Raw genomic sequence first — 26,120 nt, 5'->3', positions numbered from 1 at the left:
ATTATACGAGACCACCAAAGCTGGAAACAAGACAATTTATTTTACGATCTTGCAAGAAAGGACCCCAATTGCAGAAAGAATTGAAGTGATTTTTATTCAAACTACTATACAGTTATACTTTTGAGCTGCGTGAGGTCACCTCTCCAGACTCCTAATTACCCAATCTCTCTTCCTGTGCCATACCACTGCCCAGCTGCGCTCCACCCTTATTACTTCCCCCTTCCCCAAGTTGGCAACCTTCCTCTCTCTAAGTGCTGACACACATTATTTTGTAGACAGTACATCAAGATCTGGTTTAACATTTTGTATCAATTCTGCTGGTACATTCCATCCTCGGACATTTCATTAACTTGTATCATTTTGTATAGCCCAAGCATTTCGGTTATCTCAGCTTTTTGCTGAAAACATAATTTTTAGAAAGAACTTATTGCTATAATAATTACACACCAAAGTTAGTATTTAATTAACCACAATTAGACACTGAAAAGTAGAGATACTCTTCCCTTATTACTTGCAGAGTTAATAGTTCTCTTGCTGTACCCCTTTTCTGTATGCTTTTGCTGTATCTGCAAAAATAACACTTGTCCCCATTTCCAACAGTATTATCAATGACACTATCCTGGCGACAGTGAGGGGAGGCTGTGTTATCAATGACACTACCCTGGGGTCAGTGAGGCGAGGGGATGTTACCAATGACAATACCCTGGGGACAATGAGGGGAGTGGGGTGTTATCAATGACACGATCCAGGGGACAGTGAGGAGATGGGGTGATGTCAATGACACTACCCTGGGGACAGTGAGGGGAGGGGATGTTATCAATGCCAATATCCTGGGGACAGTGAGGGGAGGGGGGTGTTATCAATGACACTACCCTGGGGACAGTGAGGGGAGGGGGGTGTTAACAATGACACTACCCTGGGGACAGTGAGGGGAGGGGGCTGTTATCAATGACACTACCCTGGGGACAGTGAGGGGAGGGGGGTGTTAACAATGACACTACCCTGGGGACAGTGAGGGGAGGGGGCTGTTATCAATGACACTACCCTGGGGACAGTGAGGGGAGGGGAGTGTTATCAATGACTCTACCCTGGGGACAGTTAGGGGAGGGGGGTGTTATCAATGACACTACCCTGTGGACAGTGAGGGGGGGATCGTGTTATCAATGACACTACCCTGGGGACAGTGAGGGGAGGGGGGTGTTAACAATGACACTACCCTGGGGACAGTGAGGGGAGGGGGGTGTTAACAATGACACTACCCTGGGGACAGTGAGGGGAGGGGGGTGTTAACAATGTCACTACCCTGGGAACAGTGAGGGGAGGGGAGTGTTATCAATTACTCTACCCTGGGGACAGTGAGGGGAGGGGGGTGTTAACAATGACACTACCCTGGGGACAGTGAGGGGAGGGGGGTGTTAACAATGACACTACCCTGGGGACAGTTAGGGGAGGGGGGTGTTAACAATGACACTAGCCTGGGAACAGTGAGGGGAGGGGAGTGTTATCAATTACTCTACCCTGGGGACAGTGAGGGGAGGGGGGTGTTAACAATGACACTACCCTGGGGACAGTTAGGGGAGGGGGGTGTTAACAATGACACGAGCCTGGGAACAGTGAGGGGAGGGGAGTGTTATCAATTACTCTACCCTGGGGACAGTTAGGGGAGGGGGGTGTTAACAATGACACTACCCTGGGAACAGTGAGGGGAGGGGAGTGTTATCAATTACTCTACCCTGGGGACAGTTAGGGGAGGGGGGTGTTAACAATGACACTACCCTGGGGACAGTGAGGGGAGGGGGGTGTTAACAATGACACTACCCTGGGGACAGTGAGGGGAGGGGGGTGTTAACAATGACACTACCCTGGGGACAGTGAGGGGAGGGGGGTGTTAACAATGACACTACCCTGGGGACAGTGAGGGGAGGGGGGTGTTAACAATGACACTACCCTGGGGACAGTGAGGGGAGGGGGGTGTTAACAATGACACTACCCTGGGGACAGTGAGGGGAGGGGGGTGTTAACAATGACACTACCCTGGGGACAGTGAGGGGAGGGGGGTGTTAACAATGACACTACCCTGGGGACAGTGAGGGGAGGGGGGTGTTAACAATGACACTACCCTGGGGACAGTGAGGGGAGGGGGGTGTTAACAATGACCCCCACACTCACCCAAATTAAAGTGGGATCACCTTGAGTGGAGGGCATGGTCTCAATAGACGGGGAGGGGATGTTGTAATTGACGCCGACATTGCCCACCCCCGGGGGTGGGGAAAGCAGGGGCAGAGATACCTCCCTGAGGCGGGAACCTTCGCCTTGCTGCCGCCCAGTCGCCATTTTATGTCGGTTGGCTGTTGGCGCCCGCCCGCCTTATAACGGTCACAAAACACGTCGATGAGCCAAAATCAGTTCCGATATCCCAGCGTTGGCATCGTGTGGTCCAAGAAAAATCAAAACTCCTCTCGACATTTCATTTAAGCCCTGCCCGAACCCGCCGCTCTTAGATATGATTGACATCGGAATGGGCCAATCACGGCGGTTTACGGTGCTGGATTATCCAATCCCACCCCCCGCCTCTCGCTTTGGACGTATGCTGCACCAATCGCCACGGGTCCAGGTGGAAGGGGCGTCGCCCAGGTGGGGGGGGTTTCCGACCGACGTGGCTGTCGACCAATAGGAACGGCCGGACGGCGGTGGGCGTGCCGCAGCCGGGACCAATGGGGGTGCGAGCGGTGGGCGGTGCGTGGTGAAATTGTTGGGGGAAGGGGGTGTCCTGGTAACCGAGGGGCAGGATGACAGCGACTGGGCCTCTGAGGAAAACCCTACTGTCAGCTGCTGTCTGGCTTTGTCGGAGGAGGTGAGCCACAAGAGCAAGTTATTGGTCCATCATCACAGGAGATGGGTCACATGATGTTTACTTTATTTTTACTAATGTTTGAGGATTCTTGGGGGTGGGTCTGTACTCGATGGCGTTTAGAAGGACTGGGGTTGGGGGGGGAAGATCTAATTGAAATTTACTGAATGACCTGGACAGAGAAGGTGTAGGGAAGATGTTCCCATTGGTAGCAGAGACTAGGACCTGAGGGCACAGCCGTGGAGTAAAGGGAAGACTTTTTTTTAAAATTTGAATGGAGATAAGGAGAAACTTCTTCAGCCAGAGAGTGGTCAATCTCTGGAATTCATTGTCACAAAAGGCTGTGGACAAGCACCAGTATCTGCAGTTGTTTGTCTCCAATAGAAGGCTGTGGAGGCCAGGTCATCGAGTATATTTAAGATGGAGATAGGTTCTTCAATATCAAGGGTTATGGAAAGAAAGTGGGAGAATGGGGTTGAGAAACTTATCAGCCCTGATTGAATGGTGGAGCAGACTTGATGGGCTGAATGGCCTAATTTCTGTTCCTATGTCTTATGGTCTTAATGCTGCCAAGATCGACTGAGTTTCTCCAGCAATTTCTTTTTCACGGTTACAGGTCTCCAGTATCTGCAGCTGTTTATTTTTATATGACGTGCTTGCCGATTGTGGTGAGTTAGGCTGCTTGCTGCCCACCAAATGGGCTGTCTCTGTCAGCAAAGGGCCTCTTGTTCCATGAGATTATGTTCACCGGGGAGTCTCTGCCTGCACCCGATGTCTTCAGAAACAAATTCTCTGGCAGAGGCTCCCACTTGGGTGAATCCTGATTCCTGTGATGTCCAGAAATCCTAGCCACACTCCACTACATCAAAGACATCTCAGAAATGACTGCCAGACTACTCGGACCTCTTGGCAACATGGTAGTCCACAAACCCACTAGTATGCTAAAGCAGCAGCTCATGAACTTGAAAGAGCCTGCACAGGCAACAGGCAAAACAAATGTCATTTACAAAATACATTGCAAGAACTGTAACAAACACTACATTAGACAAATGGGCAGAAAACTAGCCACTAGGATACATGAACATTAACTAGCCACAAAAAGACATGACCCACTCTCACTAGTATCCTTACATACAGATGAGAAAGGACACCACTTCGACTGGGACAACAAGCCAAATAGAGACATGCACAAGAGTTCCTAGAAGCATGGCACTCCACCTGGAACTCGTTGACTTGGATCCCATTTACCACCCCTCTGAGGAAAAAAAAGGAAATGACATCACCAACCCAAGGAAACCTAAATATATAAATAGAAAACAGGCCATGCCACCAGTGCTTCATCCAGAGGCTCACTGATGTTACCTATTATTGTGACGAAACATCTGAAAATGAACCTTCCAGCTCAGCGAGCAAACCTATATCCAAAACTAATTGCTACGAATACTGTGGGAAAAGATTTGCTCACCCATGATAGGCCCACAAAAGCAAATTAGCCAAATTGTCCCAGGACCCCCAGAATTCCTGAGCAGCTCACAAGCTGGGTCAGACAGCACGCAGACAATGGAATACACTTTAAGCTCCCATGGACATGACAGAGATCTCAAAGTCCTAAAGGCAGTTTCATAACCCAGCAATACCAAAGCCACACCAAGAGCAAGTCAGACAGAAAGGCACCATAGGACAATGGAAGCACCTCACCACTTCAGAAAATACCTTTAACACCTACCTGTGAAGATGAATGGAACAGTGATACTGTCAGGATGTTGTATTGTGTGAAGGAACAGGACATTCATCTGATAAACTATTTTCCAATTAGCATCCTTGCAACTAAATTACTCCATTTCCAGAAACATTGTAGTTTCCATAAGACCATAAGACATAGGAGTGGAAGTAAGGCCATTCGGCCCATCGAGTCCACTCCGCCATTCAATCATGGCTGATGCGCATTTCAGCTCCACTTGCCAGCGTTCTCCCCGTAGCCCTTAATTCCTCTAGACAACAAGAACCTATCAATCTCGGCCTTGAAGACATTTAGCGTCCCGGCTTCCACTGCACTCCGTGGCAATGAATTCCACAGGCCCACCACTCTCTGGCTGAAGAAATGTCTCCGCATTTCCGTTCTGAAATGACCCCCTCTAATTCTAAGGCTGTGTCCACGGGTCCTAGTCTCCTCGCCTAACAGAAACAATTTTCTAGCATCCACCTTTTCAAAGCCATGTATTATTTTGTACGTCTCTATTAGATCTCCCCTTAATCTTCTAAACTCCAACGAATACAATCCCAGTATCCTCAGCCGTTCCTCATATGCTAGACCTGTCATTCCAGGGATCATCCGTGTGAATCTCCGCTGGACACGTTCCAGTGCCAGTATGTCCTTCCTGAGGTGTGGGGACCAAAACTGGACACAGTACTCCAAATGGGGCCTAACCAGAGCTTTATAAAGTCTTAGTAGTACATCTCTGCTTTTATATTCCAACCCTCTTGAGATAAGAGACAACATTGCATTCGCTTTCTTAATCACAGACTCAACCTGCATGTTTACCTTTAGAGAATCCTCGACTAGCACTCCCAGATCCCTTTGTGCTTTGGCTTTATTAAGTTTCTCACCATTTAGAAAGTAGTCCATGCTTTTATTCTTTTTGCCAAAGTGCAAGACCTCGCACTTGCTCACGTTAAATTCCATCAGCCATTTCCTGGACCACTCTCCCAACCTGTCTAGATCCTTCTGTAGCCTCCCCACTTCCTCAGTACTACCTGCCTGTCCACCTAACTTCGTATCATCGGCAAACTTCGCTAGAATGCCCCCGGTTCCCTCATCCAAATCATTAATATATAATGCGAACAGCTGTGGCCCCAGCACCGAACCCTGCGGGACACCGCTCGTCACCGGCTGCCATTCTGAAAAAGAACCTTTTATCCCAACTCTCTGCCTTCTGTTAGATAGCCAATCCTCAATCCATCCCAGCAGCTCACCTCGAACACCATGGGCCCTCACCTTGCTCAGCAGCCTCCCGTGTGGCACCTTATCAAAGGCCTTTTGAAAGTCCAGATAGACCACATCCACTGGGTTTCCCTGGTCTAACCTACTTGTTACCTCTTCAAAAAATTCCAACAGGTTTGTCAGGCATGACCTCCCTTTACTAAATCCATGTTGACTTGTTCTTAATCATTTCTTAATCAGTGTCATTGTGCAGCATTACTATAAAACTGGTGTCTTCCTCCGTTCTGGGAAGAGAAATTTGATCTGTCTGATTTGGAGATGCCAGTGTTGGACTGGGGTGTACAAAGTTAAAAATCACACATCACCAGATTATAGTCCAACAGGTTTAATTGGAAGCACACTAGCTTTCGGAGCGATGCTCCTTCATCAGAGCGTCACTCCAAAAGCTAGTGTGCTTCCAATTAAACCTGTTGGGCTATAACCTGGTGATGTGTGTTTTTTTTAACTTTGATCTGTCTGTGCAGACTGACCCAGGCTGACACAGAACTGACAATTTCTCTTCCAGACATATAGCTTGCAATAAACTATTTGTCAATTTCACTTCAGCTGTGTTTTGTGATCTCTAACCTATTGGGCAAATTTCTTCAACAAATACAAGTGCATATAGCCTTCATGCAGTTACTTCTCGCACAGATGCAAAATTAGAGGGCAATGTTGTCCAATACAAGAAGGATAAAGTAATACAAAAACTAATTGAAGAAATTCAGTAGGTCTGGTAGCATTTTTTTTGAAGAAAATCACAGTTAACATATCAAGTCCGAGTTTCAACAGCTGCAGTTCTTCTATTATTTTATCCTAAAATAAAACATGGCTTAGAGTTCTTTGGTTGTCTTTGAGCAGTAAAATTAGTTTATTGGTGCAGTCACAGTGCTTTTTTTATAAATTCACTCATGAAGTGCGGGTATCACTGACTTGACTAACATTTATTGCCCATCTCTGGTTGCTCTTGAAAAGGTGCTGCTGGACCTCATTCTTAAATGGCAGCTATGCATGACAGTTATTGAAGGTTCTTGATTTCTTGCTGTGGCTGTTTCTGTGGAAACCTGGTGCCAACTCTTCAGAGGGTGAAAATGGAGACAGCAGCCTGTTTTCAGTTGTCTCTCAGAAAAACTTGTGAACTTCCTGGAAATGCTTGTTCCGATGTGTTGCAGGTACTTCATGTTTGAACTTGCCTGGTTTCACTTTAACACAGTTTTGTGTTTAGGTCCTATTTCTCTTTTGGAAAAGTTCCGGTCTCTCTCTTTTTAAATTAACAGGGACTTTAAAGCGGTTGTGTACATCTGTCAGGAACAAAGCTTTGATTTTGCGTGTCTGGCCCTGTGAAAGGTGATGTTTTGCCATTTTGAAGGAACATTGTACCGTAGAGGTTTTGTGACGTTTTGTAGATGTTCACTTTAATTTGAAGACTTTTGAGTTGTTTCTTCTGCACAGAACAATTAGTATTACACAGAATCTTCTACAGCAAGAAGCTTTATAGTGCAGAGCATAAATATGATTCTTCTGGTGGCTGCTTTGTCCACTGTACATGAGCAAGGAGCCACTTTAAGTCAGTGCAAGAACAAGTGAGGCAGAGAGCTAATTTAAAATCCCTTATTCCAAACTTGTGCTGCAATCCCTTTTCAATGTGAGCCATAAATGCCTAACCTGTGGTGATACTAAGCTGATGGATGCAAAATGGTCATGAAAATCCAAATGCCTCAAAGTAAGACTAGCTGTCATCAGGTGCCTTAAGCAGGAGAATGACCTGCCAGAGACCTGGGCTAGTCCTTATGACAGTGAGAACAATTTGTGGCAATGCTGAGAAAATCAAGAACAGTGCACAAACTATTAAGTATTGGTGGGGTGCGTTGGTTTGAAAGCAGCATTATGGAGAATGTGGAAAGACTCTTGGCTTTCTGAATCGAAGGTTGAAACTAATTCAGATATCTCTTAGTTTGGTGGTCAGTGGGAAAAAAAAACCTGCATAAGATCTTGCCGAATGAGCAGTGTATGAATCCAGTCAGTTTCACTGCTAATCTTGAATGGTTTAATTGTTTCAAGAAAAGTACACACATTAGCTTTCTCACAAGGCATGCTAGTGCTGATATAGGAGCAGTTGATGGATGTCTTTTCAATTTGAACAAAATCATTGGAGAAAATGGCTAGTCAGCAAAATAAATTCTCAACGTTGATTAAACAGAGACTTTTTTGGAATTGTGTGCCCCAGTGAATGTTGTAAAAGGAGATAATGATGCCAGGAGCAGTCATGTTAGCTGACTGCCTACAGTAATCCCACCAAACAAAACAATGTTAAATGTCATCTATTAGTGCTATACCAATCCAGGATACCACAGGCATTGAGAGGCTACCCCAACAAGAGTTGTCTGTATGCCATTCCTCCTGGAGGGCATATTATGCCTGAAAATATTACCTTCAAAGTATTGTTCCTGTAAACGAACTGCCTAGATTATCTCATCAGCCTTGTTGAAGTGTCTGAAAACATGAAGTTGTTTTTCCTGTCAACATCATTGGCACAGTAAGCAATGTGAAAATTCATCGCCAATTGCCTTCATCGTACCTTCCCCCAACTCATGAATACAAAGGATGGCAAGAATGTACCACCAGGCAAGAAATATTGAAATGGTAACGTCATAAGGGCATCATCATATCATGAAATCAGTGATACTAAAGTCATGTCGACTTGTAGGAAAGATGTTTGGTGGAGACTGTGGCCTGAGTGTGTCATTGGCCAAGAAGAATCTTGTGACGTCTATAAAATTCTCCATAAAATCATTGGCAAGGCAGGCTGGCCCTGAAGAAGTGGATAAGGCTGGCAAGCTGTATTTGCTTGCATCCCTTGGTGACAAACTGTTCAATGACTAGAAGAAGAAACTGTGCTGGAACATTTCTATCCAATCAAGTTTTGAAAAAAATAAACTGGTAAGAGTTTTCCAAGGAGGTAACTAGATGTATGGACGAGGGTTGTGCGAGTGTGTATTCTACATGAACTTCAGTATGGCTTGTGATGAGGTCTTGCATGGGAGACTAGTCAAGAAGAGCTCATAGCTCCAGGGCAGCTTAGATCCAAAATTGGCTTAGAGGCAAGGATGATGGTCAAGGTTGTTTTTGTGACTGGAAGCTTATGACGAATGGCATACCACAAGGTTCGTTGCAGGGTCCCTTTCTGTTTGCAGTATGGATTAATTAACTAGACATGGTCTGACAGATTTAATTAGTATGTTTGCAAATAACATGAAAATTGGTAGTGCGGTAAGTAGCAACGAGGAAAGCCTTAGACTATATAGGATGATTTGGCTGGGCTAGCCAGAAGTTCAGAATAATAGCAAATAGAATTTGATTTTGAAAAGTATCTAGTAATGCATTTTGTGAGGATTCCTGAAGGAGGGCTCATGCCTGAAACGTCGATTCTCTTGCTCCTTGGATGCTGTCTGACCTGCTACGCTTTTCCAGCAACACATTTTCAGCTCATGCATTTTGTGAGGCCTAATAAAGCAAGGGATTGTACTACCCGATGAAGTACAGTCAGTTCTGCTATAACATGGTAGTTGTGTTCTTGTACAATCCTGTGTTATAAGAAAATTGTGTAAAAACAGTACCATTTAAACTAATGGGGCTAGAATCGTGTTCTAATGACGACATGCTTTAAAAGTTCACACTTTAGAAACTGTGTCCCAGTTCGTCATTTGTGTATTAGTGAAACGTATCTTATAGCAGAATGACCTGTACAGAGGATGAGAGGTACCTTGGTGTACATCTGTAGATTGTTGAGGGCAGCATGATTTGGTAGATTGAAGAGGTTAAGAAGGCACATGGGATACTTGTCTTTATTAGTGAATACAAGAGCAGAAAGGTTATGATGGAGCTGTATAAGGTGTTAAGTCAAGCCACAGATGGAGGAGTGTGTGAAGGACTGATCACCTTACTATACTATAGGAAGGTTATAATTGCGTTAGAGTGTGCAAGATGTTACCTTGGCTGAATCTGAAGAGAGACTAAACAGCTTAGGGATGTTTTCCTCCAAAGCAGGGAAGGCTGACAGGAGAATCTGACTTAAAGTCCACAAAATGACAAGTGGAATAGACAGGGTAGATAGGAAGAAACATTTCCCTTTTGTCTAGAGATCAATAACGAGTTGGCATAGATTTAAAATTAAAGGGCAGAAAGGTTAGAGGGGATTTAAGGATTTTTTTTTTTCATCCAAAAATTGGTGAGTCTCTGGAACTCCTTGCCTAAAAAAATAAAAGTTAGAGGTGGGATCTATCACCACAATACAGAAATATTTAGATGATCACTTAAAGTGAAATTGCATGCAAGGCTACAGACCAAGTATAGGGTAGGGAATGACCTAAATGGGAGCTCAGTGGGTAGCACTGCTCCCTCACAGTGCCAGGGAACCGGGTTCAGTTCCCATCTCTGGCAATAGTCTGTGTGGATTTTGCACATTCTCCCTGTGTCTGCATGGGTTTCCTCCAGGTGCTTTGGTTTCCTCCCACAGTCCAAAGATGTGCAGGTTAGGTGAATTGGCCAGGCTAAATTGCCCGTAGTGTTAGGTGCATTAGTCAGGGATAAATGTAGGGGAATGGGTTTGGGGGAGGATGCTCTTCGGAGGGTCAGTGTGGACTTGTTGGGCTGAAGGGCCTGTTTCCACACTGTAGGGAATCTAAACAGTTAATTCAGATCCCCAGATAATGATCAAAACCCACATGATAGATAGTGGAATTTGAATTCAATTTTTAAAAAAAATCTGCAATTAAGATCTAATGATGACCATGAATCCATTGTCGATTATTGGATGGGGGGAAAGAATTTTCCCCCATCTTATTCACTAATGCTTCTTTTAAGGAAACTGCCATCTTTACCTGGTCTACATGTGACTCCAGATACATAGCAATCTGTTTGACTTTTACCTGCCTTCTAGAATGGACACCTAAAATGTTGTCCTCATGGGACTGGAGTAGATAGCTGTTTGATGAACAGGCTGGACATAAGCTGAAGAGCCTGTGTTCATGCTGTCAAACTCAACTTCTAATCGATTTGATGAGTGTTCTCCGGACACTCTGAGGACTTTCATCAAAGAGCGCAGCGTCAAAATGAACAGCAGGATCAACAATGCCATTAACAAGAGAATGTTGGGAGACATTCAAATACTCAAGGTCATTAGACTGTGCCTTAAATCTACGACCACTTCCAACAAGAAAGAAAGGGCAGCGGTGCTAGGGAACACCACCACCTGCAAGTTTCCCTCCAAGCCACGCTGTCATGGCTTGGAAATATATCACCATTGCTTCACTGTCATTGCTTCAAAATCCAGTAGTTTCCTCCCTGTTGATATTGTGGGCCAACCTACAACACATGAGCTGCAGGGTTTCAAGAAGGCAGCTCACTACCACCTTCTTATGGGCAATGAGGGCTGGTCAATAAACGCTGGCTGGCAGTGCCCAAACCACACTAGTGAATAAAAGCAACAGGGAACTGTTAGCAATGCTTGAATGAATTGTTCAGCAGTTGTTAAGTCTGGCCCTTTTGTCCCTATAACTCTCTCAGAACCTCACTGTTGTATTCTGCCTTCAGGTTGTTACAGCTACTGGGAGCTAATCCTCTCCAACCTTGCTTTTGACTCCACTACCCTTTTTTCGTTTGTTTTCCCCATGACTTCCCAACTGACAACCTTTTTTATTCCAACTTTAGCTGTGGCCTGGGTACTTCAGAGACCTGTATCTGTGGGGGAGGTTGGTCTTCCGTCAGCACTGCAGCCTGTTTCGTGAAGCTGCTGAGGTCAAGTTGCTAATATTTCACCAAGCAGGTTTTACTGGGTGGGACTTCTGATCTCAAAGGTTTTGTTTCCACTGGTGGCCTCACCACTACCTGATGACATGGTTCAGAGGGGCTTCTTGGAAGAAACAACATTTTTCTAAGCCACTGGAGAGAACCTCAGTACCTCCAACAAAATTCTGTATAATGCTTTCGATCTATGACTTTTTAGTGAAAGTCCTCCACACCTATATATACCTCTTTTGTCCCATAGTACTATTAGGTGTTAGCGTTTTCAATGGGCCATCACTGGTAAAAGAACTAAGTCAGGATTTCAAATTTCTATTTGGATTCAAATCCATCAAATGAGGAACTTGTATTTTTTTGTTTCTACATTTATCTTGGTTGGACAAGTCATATAATAGTTTGCCAGTACCTTACAACTCTAATTAAACTGACTAGTCATCTGTCTAACCATTTCTGTCACCAATATACCTGTTCGATGGAGCTTTGACAATAGTTGGTATGGCTTTTGTTAAAATAAAACCACTATGGCAAATGTTAGCAATAATGCATATACATGGTGTGTCCTAAGATTATTTTTGCAACTGATTTCAAAAGTATCATTTTAAACCAACGTGAACTATGAACTTGTGTTTTAATTTTTTTTTAAGTGGTTTAGCATTACAAGTTATTCACTTAAATATAAGAAGTCACAACATTTGTTGGAATTGATAAAATGACGCACATTAAAATCTTGATATTCTGAATTGGAACCCCTAACTGACCTTGGTTTACGTTTAACACAGCTTTATCGCTTGACCTTCAACAGTACAAATGCAAGAATGCAAACTTGAACTTTTAGTGTAGTTGCTCAATATTGCAGTTGCTAAAAAACTAGCAATAGATCTGTTTTCAGCATTATATAGTCAAAAGGGATGAGATATTTTTAAAGCTGCAAGAACTTAGTTCAAATTTACCTTAAAAAGGTTCCACGGTGGCACAGTGGTTAGCATTGCTGCCTCACAGTGCCAGAGACCCGGGTTCAATTCCCACCTCAGGCGACTGACTGTGTGGAGTTTACACATTCTCCCCGTGTCTGCGTGGGTTTCCTCCGGGTGCTCTGTTTTCTCCCACAATCCAAAGATGTGCGGGTTAGGTGAATTGGCCATGTAAATTGCCCGTAGTGTTAGGTAAATGTAGGGGAATGGGTCTGGGTGGGTTGTGCTTCGGCGGGTCAGTGTGGACTTATTGGGCCGAAGAGCCTGTTCCACAGATTCGTGAACTGTGGTTGAAATATTACAGTTTGATTAGATTAGATTACTTGCAGTGTAGAAACAGGCCCTTCGGCCCAACAAATCCACACTGACCCTCCAAAGAGTAACCCACCCAGCCCAATTCCCCTGATTAATGCACCTACCTACTGAACCCTATGGGTAGTTGTAGCTTGGCCAATTCACCTAACCTGACCAGGAATAGTCTTTCAACTTGAATGTTTATTTACACTCTTCCTTGCGCATTGTTAATATTTGCATTTAAATTGGTTCCAGCTCTCAGGCTTGTTGTTTGAAGCAGATTTGATTGGTTATGCTGCCATGCATTGTCATGACCCAAACTGTATGAGAATGCCTTCTCAATGGAGTACTCTACCACTGCCCATAGGTTTAATGTTGTTGTAAAGGAAAAAATAAAATTGTATTGTAGTTTTCTGTACACTTGTGTACAACTGTGAGGTTGGGAGTGTATAGAATTGAATTCTTATTGCATTTCATCTTATGTAGTTTTTTTTATCTGATTACGCGGCTTAAAGTGCAGATGTGTATTAATTCAAAAGTATTAAAGAAGTGATAGCAGAGATTGTGGATGCAGTAGTGATAGTATTTCAGAATTCTCTGGCTTCTAGGGTGGTTTTGGAAAAATGTTAATATACTACTTTATTCAAAAAAGGTAGGAAAGCGGAAAGTAGGAAACTATATAGACCAATTAGTTTATATCTGGAAGTAGTAACAGGATAACACAGTCCCATCAGACTCCATATGGTTTTATGAAGGGTAAATTATGTTTTGAGTAATTTGCTAGAATTTTTCAAAGTTGTAACAAAGTAGATAAGGGAGGGGGCCTTGTGGATATATATGTAGACTTCCAGAAGGCATTTGATAAGGTGCCACACAAAAGGTTAATACACAAAGTAAAATCGCATGGGGTGTATAGTCAATTTATTTACTTCTACAATAGCCTGCTCAGATGTTATCCCTCACCTCTGGAGCAGGTGAAACTTGAACTTGGGCCTCCTTGCTCAGAGGTAGGGACAGTACCATCGTGCCATAATAATTTATTAGCTTGGATGAGGGTTGGCTATCCAACAAAGTAGAGAGTCAGAATAAATGGCTCTTTTTCAGGTTCCATGCAGTAACTAGTTGGGTGCTACTGAGAGTCCTCAGGGCTTTAACTATTTACAATGTATAATAATGACTTGGATGTAGGGATAGGATGTATGTACTCTAGCCAAATTTGAAAATGACACTAAAATCATGTCGAAGTAAGTTGCAATGAAAAAAGTAAGAAAATTACATATGGATAGGTTAGATGAATAGGTCAATATTTGGGATATTGGAAGAATGAAAAGGCAACTTAGAGAAATTTCAGAGTCTTTCAGTTCAGAGGGATCTGTATGTCTTTGTGCACAAATCACTGAAAGCTAGTATGTAGGTGTTGCAGGAATATGGAGGGCATTAATTACTAAAGAAATGTAGTATAAAGGTAGAGCAGGGCTGCTGTAACTGTACAGGATATGGTGAGACCACATCTGGAGTAATCCACACCGTTTAGGTTCCCTGACTAGAGGAATGATGTAATTGCATTGTAGAAAGTTTAGGGCTGGTTATTAGATTCTTTCCAGACGTGTCTTCAGAGAAATTGAGCAGTTTAGAAATATACTTGCTAGAGTTTAGAAGGATGAGAGCAGATCTAATTGAGGTATATAAAATGCTAACAGTGATTGACAAAGGAGCCATTGAGTGGCGAATTCCCCTTGTGGAGCAATCTAGAATGAGGGATCATAGTCTTAGGCTGAGGGGTGGCAGATTTAAAACAGTGGAGAAGGAATTACTTCTCTCTCTCAAGAGTTGTGAATCTGTAGAATTCACTATACTAGAGTGAGGTGGATTAGATTAGATTAGTTTACTTAGTGTGGAAACAGGCCCTTCGGCCCAACAAGTCCACACCGACCCTCCAAAGAGCAACCCACCCAGACCCATTCCCCTACGTTTACCCCTTCGCCTAACACTATGGGCAATTTAGCATGACCGATTCACCTAACCTGCACATCTTTGGACTGTAGGAGGATGGCGAGACACTAAATTTAAGGAGGAGATAAACAGACAAATTTTTCATTAACAGGTTAAAGGATTATAAGGGGTGTTAAAGTAGCTATTCGAGATGGCTCAGGGAATCCCTAATGGACTCCACCTGTAAGCCTCTCTTAGTTCCTCCCAGAGATTATACTCTGTACTCTGGCGGTTTGGAATGTAAAACTCTTATAGACAGTTTAGTTTAAATTATTACCTTTTTTATTTACTGATGGCATCAATGTTACATTATAACATACCAATATGCCAGGCTTGAGTTAAGTTTCTAAAACCATTAGCAGAATAATGGCACCAGATCCTACCTCCCAAGAGCTCCTCTCTGGCTACTCCCGTTATTGCTGCAAACAAGCTGAGCTTCATAAATTCAAATTTCCTCAGTGTGGTATACATGAAAATGTCAAGATTAGAGTGGTGCTGGAAAAGCACAGCAGGTCAGGCAGCATCCGAGGAGCAGGAAAATTGACATTTCTGGCAAAAGCCCTTCATCATTGCCGATGAAAGGCTTTTCCCTGAAACATTGATTTTCCTGCTCCTCGGATGCTGCCTGACCTGCTGTGCTTTTCCAGCACCACTCTAATCTCTAATCTCTTGCATCTGCAGCACCCACTTCTGCCTATACATGAAAATATATCAGGATTGTTCTATTACATGCATATTCCACTCAGCATATAAAATTACAAGTTCTTCTCCTGTGGAGTATGAGTTTATTAAGAGTCTTTGATTATAAACCAGAAATTTAGTTATCTCACCTCCAACTGTGAAATATGTGTGCCTCCAGCCCACTGGGTGAGAAGGAAGTACTGCCACACATTTCCACAAGTGAACAAATGTTATTGCCTTACTTACACCTGTCCATTTAATGCTAAGAACAGATATCCTTATTATTTTGAACAAATGCCCCCACCCACCACGATGGTCAAGCGCTTTCCTGCATTTCCTTAGTAGGTGTGTAAGGTTTTCTTAGGAACAGGCAGGAAAGTGCAGTTAAGGCTGCCATGAGATCAGCTATGAGCATATTAAATGGCAGATCAGGCTCAAGTGACTGAAATGCGTACTCCTGCTCCTAATTGTTATGGTCTTAAAAACTTTTTTTTTCAGTTTGAAAACCTGTAGGATATTGCATTGTGAACCTGCTAACCATGAGTTTACATTTGAATGAATGTTCATTGAGCTAAAGGTTAATGTTTGAAACTCCAGGATTTCTGCCATCTTTCACTAGTCAGCATTTCCTTTTTTATTAAATCTAAGAAGCCAAGATAAAGGACAATTGCCTAGAGAATGGAACATTATTAAAGATAAAACTAATAGGAGAAAGGGCATGTAAACTAAAAGGTGATAACCAATAGATACTAAACTTAAAGTAATTTATATGTTGTCAGATGACCATGAAAATAGACAGTTTCAATGTTTGGAGTTCGTGGAAAATTTAAAACAAGTCTTGTAATTGTCGAGCAATTGTGATGCAAAGTTCAGTTACTTCAAATTCTAACTTATCAACAAGTTGTGAAATTCAATTTCACTAAATTTGTGAGGTTGCATTAGAAATGATCCTTGAAACCTGCCAGATTGCTTCAAAATCCAGTTGGTACTAATATCCCATTGGTACCCATTCTGTCTTAAATGTCACCAGCAGCCATTTGTGTCTTGGGGATGAACAGTTAGTGCAGCCTTGCTGGTGTTGTGCATATTCAACAAAATCATTTTTTTTAAAAATGCTTAGAAAGGAGAGTCTAGATTTCAGGACTCAAATAGCAAAAAAAAAACAAAAGTTCTAAGACTGGGTAATATTGATTTTTAAAATAGACCAACTGGTCAATGGCTAGGGACATCCTTTTTCTGGTATATTGTCTCTCATTTTTCCTTCATTACAAAATATTTAAAACATTGACACTTTTCAGTTAAGTGCACTTTCATATTTCCAAGTTTTACTCTTTAGAAATAAATGTGAGCAATAAAATTTGACTTCCAGTCCTCAAGTCTTGGAAAGATTTGGGCTTTTACAAGTTGTTAAAGAAAAAGTTATGCCAGTAAAGAGGAAATCAGCTAGTTTAGTTCATTTCTTCTTGGATATGACCAGCATGGGCAAGACAGCCCATGTAGGACAGGAGTAGAGACTAGGTTGTGGGAATTCTACTTGAGGTGAAAAGAATCATTTGCACTAAGGTAGTAACAGTTGAAGAAATTTATTAGGGTAAAGCCATTGACAATAGGTTTGCAGATCTTAGTTCACATTTGAAATATGAAAAGATTCTGTCTGAATGGTAAATGAAAGGAGAAAGCTATCTGTGGCCTTATTTTGGGGCATAGTGAGTAAGGTGTAGTGGAGAGGAAGCTGCTGTGTTTGCATCTGTATTTTGAGCGTAAACCCAAATGGATGCCAATTTCTAAATGGACAATTGTAACAGCACTGTGGGTATACAACAACACAACATAGACTTGTAGTGGTTCACAAAAATGTCAGTGCCAGCTTTTGAAGGGCAGTTAGGATGGACATTAAAAAAGGCACAACAGAAGTCACCTCTCACAAATGATTTTAAAAATTCGATCAAAGTTTGTTTTTTGTTTTGGGATAGGACTTACTTTGGGGGTTGGTTCTGAATATTAAGTGTACTTCAGAGTAGACATTTTGGATGGATGATATACAAATTCATCACTATTTAGGAAACTTTGGGATTATCAATTTCTGCCTACACGATTAATTACACCAAATGTTAGAGCTTTAGAGTTAATGGTGTAAAGAAAATACTTCAAAACGCAAGCTTATAGTGCAAGATTGGTCACTGGAAGTGAAAACTAAGACTTGAAATGGATAAAAAAGGACAAAGAAATTATAAAATAAAAATCAAAACTGTTATTAGTGCCTTTCACTAACTTATGATGTTCCAAAGCTTTTGATAACTGATGGAGTATTCTTTTCAATGGTGTAATATAGGAAATGAAACAACCAGTTTGCGTACAACAAGCTCCCAAGTAGAATAGCAAGATAACAAACAAATCATCTGTTGTAATGATGTAGGTTGGAAGGTCATATATTTGTGGATATGCCTCCAATTTACAGTTGCACTTTACTTTTTGGGAGTTGAAATGTAGCTGTGTACGAGAAAACCCAAAACACACTGTTCTGAACAGTATTGATAGTGAAAGCCAAAGCAATTAAGTTGTTGCATTGTGATAAGGGAGAGCAAAAGTAATTTTTGTCCCTACACAGTTCTTTTAGTTTTTAATTTTTAAGGGGTTTTTTTAACCTTTAATGATTCAGCTGGGCAAACAGTCTCTCTCTTGCTGTGTAAGAATTAGACAAAGCCACCTTATATTTCAGATGAGTTCCGACCTGTTTCATGTGGGTGTAGTCTGTAGCATTAACTGAAAAAGAGTAGAGCAATTCGATTATGAAAGCCAAGTTTATCTTCCACCTCCGTACCAATTCAGATGAACTTTTTTTTGCACCTAGGTGTAACTTAACTGCTGCATAGAAAACTTTTTTTTTGGAAATATTTGTATTCTCTGTGCAAAGTGGTGTCAAAGACACTACATACAAATCTTTCCTTGTTCACCTCTGACCAACTTGATAAGATAATGACTACCAAGGTCTGACTCTCAAATGGAGTAAACCTCTTACCCACTGATCTTTTGCAGCTCCTAATTCAAGTCTTTTAACAAAAGTGCTGACATTAGTCAGAGGATTGATCACTGTGAGTCTAATAGTTAGGGAGCTAAATTACTTTGTACAGACTGGCAAAGATTTTTCAGTTTGCTGGCAGGATTACTGACTGGTTAATTCAACATAATGCATTTCTTATGGCTGTCAGTTTTTTGGTGTTTAGACAATTGATAAGACATGGTCAATGGTCTTAAATTTTCATGAAAATTTTCAGTGCTTGATGATCATGAATAGAATATTACCACTTTCAAAGTCCAGTAGATTTGAAGAATCTCAGATTTGGACATATTTCAGTTAATAAAAGTTTGTTTCTTTCCTACTTCCTGTACCATGTTGTGCCCCAAATCCCGAGCAGGAGCTCTGGCACGAATTTGACCTGAAATATGGTGGAATTTGACTTTGTGGCCTCTTTGGCAAATTAAAGCACGTTGACTGGACAACCAGTTTAAATATATTTAAAGTGTAGATGCAGTTATGGCATTCCTTTTTTATTCTTATTGAATTATATCCAAACTTTTGGTGTTTCATTTTGCACACTTCTGCCAACTGACTATTTCTTTTATTTTTACATTTTTAACAGGGTGCCATGTTTGGCCATTTCTTTACCCAGCCGTCCTGTGTTATTGGCTGACAAAATTCATATCTTATCATCCCGGCAATCACGAGTAACTGAAAGATGGTTTTCAGTTGGTCAAGAATCACAGACTGCTGCACCACAGGACATTGTGTTCCTCAGTGATAGCTGTGTTAAGGTAAAGTTAGTAACATGGTGAAATCTGGCTGAGACACCTAATTTAGACCAAAAAATAGTTTTGATTTCATATTTAGAGCATTATGGTCAAAACCAGAGTTCCAATTCTGGTCATAACATTGTTTGCTTTTGTTTCAATAGTATTAATCAGTGTTCATTACAATTTGACTTGGGAAGATAATAAAAAGTGGAATATTCCAATAACACACACATTATCATGGTTGATTACTGAGGGGATATCAAAATTCCAAATTGGTAAGGAGAGGATTGTTAGTCTGAATCATTGTAATGTTGTTTATAGTATGGCATTGCCAATTAGTACAGAAATTTGAGCAATTTTCTGCTGTGCTCGGTACTTAGTAACTTGTTTGCAGCCCTCTCAAACTCAATAGCATCCTGACATTTTTTCAACTGGTCTGCTCTGAATTCTAGCCTTGGGTCCATGTGACGATCTAAACCATAGCACAAGCGATTTCTGACAATGTAATGTAATATAATATAATTCATATCATGAAATATTGCGTGGTTTTCCTCCGGGTGCTCCGGTTTCCTCCCACAGTCCAAAGATGTGCCGGTCAGGTGAATTGGCCATGCTAAATTGCCCGTAGTGTTAGGTAAGGGGTAGATGTAGGGGTGTGGGTGGGTTGCGCTTCGGCGGGGCGGTGTGGACTTGTTGGGCCGAAGGGCCTGTTTCCACACTGTAAGTAATCTAATCTAATCTATCCTGCTAAGTGATCTCTGTATTTTGTAGTAACTTTATGAAGCTTACAAATTATTATGACTTAAAGTCTCCATTAAAAATGTGTTACAGCGCCTACAGCTGATTTTGGAAAAGGGTGAGGCCCTAAGGGTACAAGTCGAAGGAGGAGGCTGCTCAGGATTCCAGTACAAATTCACTGTGGATACAACAATAAACCCAGATGACAGGTATGGGTATATGTGTGTGTGTATAATACATATATTTTTTTTTAATGCTTGTTGTGTTTACTGGTGTTATTATAGTTTTTGTTCCATAGAAACATCACACATGTAAATGTAATTCCAGAATAACCAGTGACCCACAACAATTCCAGTTTGTTCATTTTTAAAAATTAGTTATGATCTTTTTCCTATGGGATGCACTGCACAGACAAGGGATGCTCATTTGTGATCTGCCATTCCATGACTGTGATTGCTGTCATAAGCCACCCTGCTAGCCTGGTAATTCCAGTTTACTTTTTAAAGGGGAAGTATTAATGTAGACAGTATGTTTCCTTAATAAGGTGAACATCATCCTTCCTTTGATCTGTCAGTAGGCTTTAATGCTGTTAACCAATCCACCTACCATTTGAGGGGATGACCACACCATTGCTCTATAGTCATCCAGCTTGCTAGGACTGCTTTAACTTAATTTCCTTCAAAAGCTTGAGAAATGCCTACAGCAGCTTTTCTTCCCACTTTACGCCATTAATACTGGTGTTACTTAAGCCTAGAAGTTATCATTGGAGTGATTTCATCCAGCTTCCCTGTGTATGCTGGTAACATCCAGCTCAGCACTACCTCTGACCAGAGTCTGTAAATGATCGAACTGATAATTTCAGCCCCCCACCATGAGTTTGAAATCAACAAGAACCATATTCTTGTTCATCAAATCACCATTTCCTAATTTGCAGCTAGACCCATTTCACCTATCCCTCCTCTCACCCCCTGCTCCGTGACTGACACTGGCTGCTTTGATTTTAACATTCTCTACATCCCTACTTTTTAATCTTCTCTAGCCCCACAACCTTTCCAGACATCTATGTTCCTTCAACTCTGTCCTCCTAGTGCATTCCACATTTTAATGTGGCAATGTTGACACTGTATCACCAGCAGATGAAGAACTAATTTCTGGAATTCTCTCCCTAATTTACTTTTGTCTTTCTTCTCTTTACACCTTTTTTAAGATGTTCCATGAAACTTACTACTTTGACCAAACATTTGGTCATCTGTCCTAATATCACCCTGATGTGGTTGTTAGATGTCCTTATGAAGGACCTTGAGACTACATTATGCTAAAAGTTCTATGAAGTACACAAGTTTTTTTTTGTATGATCTTCTATCACCTGATAGTGGAATGGATAATGACTTTTTTCCTTTCAGGTTCTGAATAAGTTGAGTATCAGTCATGCATTGGATATTTGAGGGGACATTTTCAATTATCATATAAAGAGTACCTATGATATTTCAACTGTGGGAAGCTAAGGAAGTGATTGCGGGGTGTCTTGTGATATTTGTTTCATCGATAGTCACCGGTGAGGTGCTGGAAGACTGGAGGTTGGCTAATGGGATGCCACTTTTTAGAAAAGGTGGTAAGGACAAACCAGGTCAGTGGTGGACAGATTGTTGGAGGGAATCCCTGAGGGACAGGATGTACATGTATTTAGAAAGCAAGGACTGATTAGTGATAGTCAGCATGGCTTTGTGCGTGGGAAATCATGTCTCACAAACTTGATTGTTAGTTCTTCAAAAAAAAAACCTCAAAGAGGATTGATGAGGACAGAGTGGTAGACGTGATTAATATGGACTTCAGTAAGGCGTTCAACAAGGTTCCCCACGGAAGACTGGTTAGCAAGGTTAGATCTCATGGAATACAGGGAGAACTAGCCATTTGGATGCAGAACTGGCTCAAAGGTAGAAGACAGAGGGTAGTGGTGGAGGGTTGTTTTTCAGACTAGAGGCCTGTGACCAGTGAAGTGCCACAAGGATCGGTGCTGGGTCCACCACGTTTTGTCATTTACATAAATGATTTGGATACGGGCATAAGAGGTACAGTTAGTAAGTTTGCAGATGACGACACTAAAATTGGAGGTGTAGTGGACAGCGAAGAAGGTTACCTTCGATTACAACGGGATCTTGATCGGATGAGCCAATGGGCTGAGGCGTGGCAGATGGAGTTGAATTTAGGTAAATGTGAGGTGCTGCAATATGGCAAAGCAAATTTTAGCAGATCAAGTCTGAGGGAGTATTACTGAACAAAAGGGACCTTGGAGTGCAGGTTCATAGCTCCTTGAAAGTAGAGTCACAGGTAGATAGGATAGTGAGGAAGGCATTTAGTATGCTTTCTTTTATTGGTCAGAGTATTGAGTATAGGAGTTGTGAGGTCATGTTGCAGCTGTACAGGACATTGGTTAGGCCACTGTTGGAATATTGCGTGCAATTCTGGTCTCTTTCTTATCAGAAGGATGTTGTGAAAGGGTTTAGAAAAGATTTACAAGGATGTTGCCAGGGTTGGAGGATTTGAACTATAGGGAGAGGCTGAACAGGCTGGGGCTGTTTTCCCTGGAGCATCGGAGGCAGAGGAGTGACCTTACAGAGATTTATATAATCATGAGGGGCATGGATAGGATTAAGTAGACAAGGTCTACTTGATTGGGGAGTCCAGAACTAGAGGGCACAGGTTTAGGGTGAGAGGGGAAAAGATATCAGCGTAATTTTAGAACCAGTAAGTTATTTATCAAAATTCTACTTGAATCCTTTTGAGAAGGAAACTGCATTTCTGTGAATCCTGTGGATCTCCCTTTCAATTTACTTTCCGTCAGCATTTGACTCTGCATTGACTTTCTAAAGAATGTTAAGTATCCCTAAGTTTTTAATGAGAGATTGCCAGCAAGGTTTAAAATCGGTTCATTGAGCTAACTTCAATCCTTACTTCCCAACATTAGATTCTAACAGAATGTTTGTTTGTTTTTTAATCTCAACTTTGTGAAACCTACTAATGATTCCAATCACAATCCTGGTCCAACACAAATTTATTCCAGAATAGCGCACCATCCTGTTGTGGCAACTAGAGAAGTAAACCAGCTTGTGCTCCTCTTGTGCTTCATAGCTGGTAAAGTTGACATTCCAAAACTAGATGCCTTAAATGCATTAAAAAAATTCAGTTTAGTGTTGTTGCATCAAGATGCAACTTCATTGCTATCTAGCTATTGCTTAATTTAAACACAACATTACTTATACCAGTGGTACACTCTGGAATTTTGCACTATTCTCCAAACAAAAAATGTATGACCTCCTAAAATATGTGAAACCTGCAACAGCATAGATCATGAGTTGTATCATTCCTGCTTGAATTGAATCCCTTAGTGGCTTGTTAGGTCATTTCAGAGGGATTTTTAAGAATTGGCCACGTCGTTGAAGGCCTGAAGTCCCCTGGAGGCCTGACCAGTTTAGAAAGACTGACTTCTTCCATAAAAACATTAGTCTAACAGGTGGGCTTTTACAAGAATTGACAATAGTTTCATGGTCACCATTGCACTACATTTTACTTACTGATCCATGAATTGAAATAAAACTTCATCTGCTCTGGAGGGATTTGAACCCATGTCCACAAAACATTAGCTTGCTCCGAAGGGTTACGAGACCAGTGATATTACCACTACACTGCAGTCTTCCCATAATTAAATAATAAAAAAAAGTCTAATATGAAGCATCTTAAATATTATTAATTTTACTACCTGCATGTTAATTTTATGGTTTCCTCTACAAATTAAGAGTCTTTGAACAGGATGGAGTTTCGCTGGTCGTTGATTCTGACAGTATGGAGTACCTGAAAGGAGGGACAGTGGATTACAGTGAAGAACTAATCCGAAGCTCATTTCAAGTGATCCACAATCCACAGGCAGAACATGGATGTTCTTGTGGGAGTTCCTTTTCCATCAAGTTGTAAAGTGGGACCTGTTGTGGAGCAGTTTTTCTCCAAACTTCTATTTAAAACGTTGCTCACGAAATCTGCCATGGCCTGGCCAGGAGAAGACCCAGCCGTGCTTGAAACAAAATGTTGTGATCTTGTAGCCTTGTTAAATATTGCAAAGACAGCAAATGCTGAGAGAACATTGGAGTTTGCATTATTTATGCTTTGCATTGTGATACTGTCAAATATTTTGAAACAGAATGTTCTAGTAATAGCAAAAGTAGTACAAATATTTTTTTCTTAGCACAATATCCCTTTGCCTCTTCTAAACTAAATAATACTGTGAAGGGCAGTGAGCAAATTAAATAATTCAATCTAAATTGTCTCACCACACCCAAGAAAGACAGTGAAATATTGTTTTTTTTTCTCTCTTTGAAGAGAAGTATCTATGACTGGCTGCTTGCTGGTGATCTGACATGGGTGGCGATATCCTGTCAAATTTTAGCCCATCTCGAGCTTGTACAGATCTTTAACTGCTTGAACATGTTTTGGTATTTTTCCCCAACAGAGAGAAGTATCTTTGAAGTTAGGTGGCATTCCTCAGTTTTGCTTGACTACTCTATTCTGTTACTAATATTTAGTGTGTTGTAGAAACTTGGTCATTTTTCAAACAGTTTAATTTGAAAATGACCGACCAAATTTGTTTTCTTCATTTCAGACAAAAGAATGCCAATCCTGGCAACTAGTTTCAAAAAAAAAATCTCTTCATCACCTTAATTCTGTGTCCTCTGGTTATCAGCCCTCGTAGAAAAAGTGAGGACTGCAGATGCTGGAGAGCCAGAGTCAACAAGTGCAGTGCTGGAAAAGCATTGAAGGAAAGGGAGAGTCGATGTTTCAGGCATAAGCCCTTCATCAGAAATGTGGGGCTTAAGCCTTTCATCAGCCCACCATTCCTGATGAAGGGCTTCTGCCCAAAACATTGACTTTCCTGCTCCTTGGATGCTGCCTGACCTGTTGTGCTTTTCCAGCACCACATTTATCAACCCTCTTGCCAATTGAGCTTTTACTACCCATTGGCTCTATCAAAACCCTTCAGTTTTGAACACCACTCCTCGGTCTCTTCCTCTTTGCCCCCATTCCCTCTATTTGTCTGTGTGGAACATTTGATGAGCAACACAAGTTGAAATTGTTAAATTGTGTGACTATTTGCTTCCCGTTTTAAGGTAATGACTCAAATTGGAAATTACTCACAGGCACTGAGGAAATCACACTGCAGCAAAGGTTTGTGGATTTGAAGTTGATAACTGGTGTGAGCGTCAGGCATATTTGTTTTCTTCTCCAACGTGATCCAAAACAGCCTGCCTAAATTTACATAGTACTTACCAATTTATTTTTTTTTAAAGTATGATTTCCGTTGTAATGAACTTCATAGTTACCTTTTTGTTTTAAATTTGTTTTTGTTAATTTTTCAACAAAGCAAAAAGGATGCTGAGCTGATTTGCCCAGCATTATGTCAGTGTCAAAAGGAGAACATGAAGCTTGGATTCTGAGTTTGACACCAGCTGTGTTCGTCACCGAGGAAGTGCCTTTTGTGGGAAACCTGACCTTATTTTTGTAACTCTTTTGTTTGACAATAGGTAACAATGGCAGATAAAAGATTTGGTTATGATCTGACATAGAACTAACCTGTGACATATGTAATTCTCAGTTTGATGTCACTGCCTGTCATTTGCATTATTTGAAAATGAATTAAGAATAATTACTGGGATAAAAGAAATGAACAGAATTACAGTATTTATGTTTCCAAATTAAAACCTAATTTCTGCGTTATGTTTTTATCTTCCTACTTGACATCACTTTAAATCCCCTTTTACTCTGATTCCTAAGCTTGGTGATATTTCATTGTTCATTGAATCTATCTATAGTTTTTATTCTGCCTAGAATGGCAAATGATATATCAACTTGCATTTATATATCACCCTTTAACACGTTAAAATGTTCATAGGAGTTTCTAAAAGAAAGGCATCGTGCCATCTAAGCCAATATGAGGATGTACAAACAAAAACTTAGCCAAAGAAGGAAGTTT

The 26,120-nt window shown here is 41.4% G+C and overlaps 1 protein-coding gene across 1 annotated transcript; it reads left to right on the top strand.

Moving 5' to 3' along the window:
• Positions 1 to 2,743: 2,743 nt before the first annotated feature.
• Positions 2,744 to 25,864, top strand: isca2 (iron-sulfur cluster assembly 2). Its single transcript, XM_072568217.1, has 4 exons — positions 2,744 to 2,854; positions 19,213 to 19,384; positions 20,195 to 20,310; positions 23,896 to 25,864. Exons 1-4 carry the CDS (start codon positions 2,790 to 2,792, stop codon positions 24,068 to 24,070), a joined length of 528 nt encoding a protein of 175 aa, XP_072424318.1. The 5' UTR covers positions 2,744 to 2,789; the 3' UTR covers positions 24,071 to 25,864.
• Positions 25,865 to 26,120: the final 256 nt, after the last annotated feature.

This window comes from Chiloscyllium punctatum, chromosome 4 (assembly GCF_047496795.1).
Source record: "Chiloscyllium punctatum isolate Juve2018m chromosome 4, sChiPun1.3, whole genome shotgun sequence".
Taxonomy (NCBI): domain Eukaryota; kingdom Metazoa; phylum Chordata; class Chondrichthyes; order Orectolobiformes; family Hemiscylliidae; genus Chiloscyllium; species Chiloscyllium punctatum.
Note: the sequence above shows the minus strand (reverse complement) of the source record. Positions and strands in the feature narration are given on the sequence as shown.